The sequence below is a fragment of the Argentina silus genome (assembly GCF_951799395.1).
Source record: "Argentina silus genome assembly, chromosome: 5".
In the NCBI taxonomy this organism is placed as follows: Eukaryota; Metazoa; Chordata; class Actinopteri; order Argentiniformes; family Argentinidae; genus Argentina; species Argentina silus.
The window spans coordinates 12736373-12742795 of record NC_139659.1 but is presented as its reverse complement, the minus strand read 5'-3'; the positions used below and the strand labels follow the sequence as shown (position 1 = coordinate 12742795).

Sequence of the window (6423 nt, the reverse complement as noted above, 5' to 3'; positions counted from 1 at the left end):
CTTGTGTTTCAATAAATTATCATTTATAGACATGCAGCGGTGTATAGGAAACAAGTGGTAAGACCCGAGTTGTCAGACATACAAGAGGAAGTGATCTCAATTACACAGTAAGGCACACGATAGTGACTGCAAGTTATGGACGTTTCAGAAAGGCACAAACACTTGTTCTAATATCCACACATGCATACCACCCAGAATGCACAGCAGATACATCGCGGCATTCTGTGTGGAGTGCAAGTACAGCGATTGGAACATGGCCAGAATTCTCTGTGAGTTTGTTAACCAAAGCAGCTCAACAGAAGTGACTATCATTTAAGTTCAGCCCCCTGATCAATATAAAGAACAAGCAACACTTTGGCCAATGGGGAGACCAGAGAGGAAAGGCTTGATATGCGAGGGGCAGTACTCAATGCCCCACTAACTCAAGACATCCATCCCACACTTTGACCTCTACCTCAATCTTTTCCCTTATTAAAAGAATAAAATCTAAAAAGTTAGCGTGCAATATAGACAAAAAACAGTAAGACATTCATGGGTGACAAATCATAACTGAATTGCATAGCAAGACATACATTAACAGTATTCAAATCCTGCAAACCCTCAGCTTAAAGACTGCAGGGCTCTGTTCAAAAAGACATGTACGCAAGCCAAGTGTCACCTGTCAACACCAGACCTTTCTGAGAAACTGCATTGATAAAGGAACAGACAATACAATGATATTCAAGATAAAGAAATACAAATTTCATTTTAAAATATCAAGTCAAAACTCAACCATGACTGTGCAAAAGCATGGTCTTAACAAATATTAAAATCCAAGCAATTTCTCTCCTCCCCCCCCCCCCCCGCAAAATAATCCCCCCCAGTTTAGTCATGGTGCTGGGGGAGCCTCTGCAGCACCCACAGTGGCGATCTGTTGGAGATCCAATCAACATCCACCACAGGATGTGGTGAGCAATGTGGGGCTGCCGAGGCAAAGGTAGTCTGTCAACATTTCCTGGCTTAAAACGGCCAGAGTCGATGGTTTGGTTCATTTACTGGTTTCAGCAGGTTACCTACAAGCCCCGCTACTGGGTGTTTCCACCTCCACATTCCAGAGAGAGATGGTGGGTCGCAGTAGAGCTAGATATGGGGGACTGTGTTCAGCTTGGATGTGGGGCCGGGTGTAGCCATGTTGGGTTAGGTAAAGGTGGCTAGGGCTGAGTGGTGGGGGTGGTGTGGGAGGGGAGTACTAGAACATGTTTAGCTGGTCAGGTGACCCATCAGTCCAGGATGCAGGGCCTGCTTGAAGACATCAGGCCTGTGGAGGGGGGGCATGTAGAGGGTGTGGGTGCCTGGGTGACTGGAGGAGGGGTAGCCCTGCCCGGGGAGGAGGGCGGGGGCCATGTGTGAATGGGGGGGGCTCTGCTCATAGTACTGTCCCTCACATTCCTCGTCAAAGGGGAGGGCCAGACGCTTGCCCTTCTGTCTGCGGTTACAGAACCACACACGCACCACCTACCAAACAACAGAAGTCACACTCAGTCCAAAACCAATACATCAATCTGACCAAACAATGTCTAGTAAACATTTTACTGCACTGTTGAGGTAGCTTGCAAGCAGCCGTTTCATTGCAAACTGTTTAAACTCTGCTGTGTCATGTGCATGACAAATAAACTTTGATTTGAGTCCTAACACAGCACCAAGACAGATAATGGCATCACAATTAAGCAAAGCATACAGTGGAACCAAATATTTCAATGTCTACTGTATTTGTGCATCTATGCAGCTGTGTACTTTTTGAACAAGGGTTGTCATGACTACAAATTAATTTCAATGTGTTTAACACATACGACCAATAAACTTGAAGCGGGAACAATGAAAGTCTAATTAATTTCACTGAAAGCTATGAGAGAAGGGGTTTGACAAGGAGGAAGCACTAAGACATGTATGGAGGGTGTGTGTAACTCACATCTCTTTCAAGGCCCAGGTCGTCAGAGATGTGTGTGATCTCCTGGGTGTTGGGCTTGGGGCATTTCACAAAGTAGGACTCCAGCGCTGTGCGTACAGTCCCCTCCAAGCTGGTCCTTCTCTTCCTCTTCCTGGTGTCCACAAACACCCGCTCGATCTTATACATCTGTGGACACAAACACTCAACGTCAAGATAGGGACACCTTTTTTCTCCACGAAATTAAGACATGCTTTTTTTTATCAGGCAAGGTGGCAACCCTGTGTACACTGCAGACCCCCCCCCCCCCCCCCAAAAAAAGTAGATACTCACATCCTGAGGGTTGTCTGAGGTCTCAGCCTCGTTCAGCCATCTCTGCAGCAGGGGCTTCAGCTTGCACATGTTCTTGAAGCTGAGCTGGAGAGCCTCGAAGCGACAGATAGTCGTCTGGCTGAACATCTTGCCTGCATAGAGATTGGATTAGGAAAAGGTCAGTAAACCTCAAAAAGGCCAATTCAGGGATTACAGAGATAGGGTCTGAGTTTCCAAACAGTCATCACATTCACAAAGCCACATCTAGCAACAACACCACCCAACAACCATTTTACAAAGTGTGTGTATGAATAAAGGAGTACAGTATCCAAACACACCATAAAGGTTGCCCAGAGCCAGGCCCACATCTGCTTGGGTGAAGCCCAGGGTTATACGCTTGTGTTTCAGCTCCTTAGCAAACTGCTCCAGCTCCTCAGTTGAGAGGTTCTCCTGAGAAGACAAAGTGAGGCAAACATTTTAAAAAACAAATACTTTAATGTCCAATAAAACAACTTGATGACTGAATTGGTTGCTTTGACGTCGATTAGTCATTGTGGACATGGTATTTCAGACTCACCTCTTCCTCTGAGTCGCTACAGCCGCCGCTGGAGGACCCGCTGCTCCGGGTAGCGACCGGTGTCTGGGGCGCCGGGACAGCTTGGCTTGCGCTCCCGCTGAAAAACGCGTTCCCGGGTAATCCATTACTGGGCGGTGATGGGGAGAGAGATGGGGACGACGCAGATGAAGTTGGGGGGTTTTGGTTGTTTGGACTGGCCGCAGTAATATGGCTCAGGCCGGGCCAAAATGACGGGTTCCATGGAGTCGAGTAATACACCCCGTGCGCCACAGCGGACGCCGGCGGAGTGGGATACTGATTAAGCTTTATCTCCGTTGAATACTCGTCATTGACATCACTCTCAGTTTTTATCACCGGCATCTTGATTTGTTCCCTGGTTTCTGCGACAGGGGGGCTCAGGTTTGTGGGCTGGGTAGCCGGGGCGACCCCAGGCACCTGGCCGGTGTACTCAGGAGCGGCGAACGGGTACCAGTGTTTGGGTTGGGAAAAGTCCCCAGCTTGCAATTCGGGACCCCTGTACTCACCACCGACCGGTGGAAACGGGAAAAAGGTTTGTGCAGTTGTCGGGGTGATCCCGTTGTAGGCAGTTTTGTTGAAGAGAAGGCCCGGGTCTTGGAGCACGCCGTGTGGGATCTGGAGCGACGCGCCTCCCAACCCCTCCTGACTCAAGGCCTGGACGTACATGGCCCGGCTGAAGTCATAAGGTCGGCTGTTGCACTCCGAATTCGGGCTCTGGGAACGGTCCGACATCTTCCTGCCAATGATTGTTTCAGTCAAAGCGGTTCAAGAACGGGCAGAAACGAGATGGCACTTGTGGTTAGACCTCTACATCCATTAGGCCTACAGATTATTTTAGAGAAACAAAGTTCTTGAACTGTGCGGAGGCTGGACTCGAGGTTGCCGAAACGCAAACTAACGTCTTTGTGGGCGATTCGTGGAGGCGTAAAATTCAGTCTCGAAAAATCCTGTTCTCGCTTTGTCTCCAAACAGAACCTGTACAGATATGCAAATAGATGTCGCCTATGTACGAGATAGGCCTGTCCATCCACTTTAGTCCATTGAGTCTGGAGTTCACCACCACCTACTTCACCTTCAAGCTCAAATGCCCGTCTCCAGCACCCAGCTACACGGGTTTTCCTAATCAACCGGTGTTGGAGGTTGGAACGTTAATTACCTCGCCTCTCATTGGCTACGAGAGACAATCACGCACAGCTGATGGTGAATTTGTGAATGAACTTGATTTGTTTTTCATTTACGCGTAAGGAAGCAAGTTAGAAGGGGGCGTGTTTTTTCTATAGAGAACCTCGGAGAAGGCCCAAATACATACATAGATCCTGATAAGAAATTCTCCAAATGTCAGATATGCAATAGAAAGACGATGACTCAAGTTTAAGGGAATTATGCACTAAAAGTAATGTCTAATTCACAGGTTCAATGTTGATCTACCCTGGAATATTTACATTGCTAAGTAGCCTAGTGCTGTAAATACATATTCAGTGACGGTAGCACGGCATCTAATATGCAAAGCATTGTACTCACTTTGTTTAAATAATTCACTCCTAACGAGCTGTCCTTGATATTAAAATCTGGTTTAGCAACTAGGAAGTAAATGCATTTACATTTGGAAATGCATTTAAGACTAACATATGTCAACTTCACATTAGTGAGAATGTAGACAATTGTGATTTAGGCTGTAATTTTAGGCCTGCTGCATTATCTCAATCATCAACGCATCCATATTGCGAAACCTATTTAGATTAGCCTAGACAATTACTGTAGGCCTACTGCATTAATTGAGTCAGAGGTGGTTTTATTCCAAATATGTTGTCTTTAATAGTTTAATCGCATGTTACTACACAATCTTATAGACCTATGATGACCTGAAATATTTGGTGGCGTCCCTTGGCTGAGACTCGTCAGTGAAATGTTTACCCTTGATAATATCTCAAAGTGAACTGATAAGGAATTAGGTTATTGCCTAATGTTTGTCTCGCCTGACCAGTAGATCTGAGGGCCGAGACGTAGCTCTATAGGGCATTAGGCCATGCCCACGTTTATCCTGCTATTATAATCACGCGGATGGGCCTAAACACTGAGAACGACTCGTGTTTCTGAAGTACATGTGAAAAGCAACCGGTGTAGAAACTAGGACACAAATCGACGAGCGACTTTTCAAAGAAGGTGCAGGCCTATCATATTAGTCAACGTTGGTTGTGCGAATATCGAATGCTCACCACCGAACATGTGGGTCCGTATAAAACGACCACTTTTGCCTCTAGAAATGTGAGACAACGCAAAGGAAATCTATAAAACAAACGAGAGCACCCAGGTGAATGCACCCTTGATCGGTGCCTATTGAGAGGAGTGGATGGCCGTCGCACCGATCCAGATGCGCACCCCCAGAGCGGGTCGTTGGCCACAGACTGCGGCAGGAAGACGCGCTGCGGGATGGGAGTGGGGGTGTCATTGTGCGGCCTGGCCCCGGGGCACCCCGCGGCTTTCAGACCCCGAGTTGCGATGGCCGACCATTAGCTTCTTTTCAGACCCGAACAATAAGACGCAACCCTTTGATTCTGCCCCACACACACCCGCCCCCTTCCCTGAAACAAGCACTACTGCCCAAAGTTTCACTAAAATCCAAAGGCTTCTCTCTCCCTGGTTCACCCACCTCAGACATTCAATGACATATTTGATGGTTAACGAAATCCAGGGATCAAGTTATAACATTGGTATGTATTGGTGTGTTGGCACACAAGTGTACTTCTTTGTAATCCACCATGGTTCCATTTCTAATCTCCCCACACCCCCCTCCAACACTCCCTTACAATAGATGATCTTGTCCCCTGTCCATCCAACCTGCCCCCCAAGCTTCAGCCCACCATCAAACACACTCTAACCCCCAGTAGATTTAACCAGGGGGACCTAGCCGTGATCTCCCCAGCTCTCCCGATTACAAAACTGGAGAGAGAGAGGGGACCTTGGAGGCCACAGGAGCTGGTCAATGGCTTAAAAGACATCAAACCCCAGATACAGGCATTGTCCTGTGCCCTGGACTTGGGAGGGGATTGTCATGCTAAACACAGACACTGAGGGAGAAAGTGGAACCAGGCAGAGCTTCAGAGAGGGGGACAGGGGGACAGGGGGGGCAGGGGGTCTGGTACAGTGAGGGGGTTGAGGGGTGTCCAAGGATTAGCCTGAAAAGCCCCCAGATGTCTTTTTTTCAGATCTTGTCTTTTAAGTGGCCTTCATCCTTCGTCCCCCTCCTCAGGGATCTCTGTACTTTTCCTCTAGGAGGGGATCATCTGAGTCTCAGTGCAGGGGGAGGGGCTTGCATTACTACTACCTTTCTACACTACTACTGTCACTGTTTTATGATTATGATTACTGTATTACATTGTATTGTTGGTTATTGTTGACCGCTGTTGATCGGGGAGCAAGATTCCAAAGCATTTCACTACATCAATTACGGCTGTATGCGATGTACATGACAAATAAAAATAGATTTGATTTGGCCTTGTATTAATCTCAATGGAAGTAGTAATAGAGGAGATAGTAGAGTCACAGCACATCACACTCACTAAACAAGTCGTTTAATTTGCTCCCTTTGTCA

The 6423-nt window shown here is 47.4% G+C and overlaps 1 protein-coding gene across 1 annotated transcript; it reads right to left on the bottom strand.

The window, feature by feature from the left end:
• Positions 1-1239: 1239 nt before the first annotated feature.
• Positions 1240-3563, bottom strand: pou5f3 (POU domain, class 5, transcription factor 3; the record flags this gene model as incomplete). The annotated part of the gene is made up of 5 exons (XM_083669426.1): positions 1240-1494; positions 1949-2113; positions 2258-2388; positions 2575-2686; positions 2814-3563. 5 exons carry the CDS (start codon positions 3561-3563, stop codon positions 1240-1242), a joined length of 1413 nt encoding a protein of 470 aa, XP_083525552.1.
• Positions 3564-6423: the final 2860 nt, after the last annotated feature.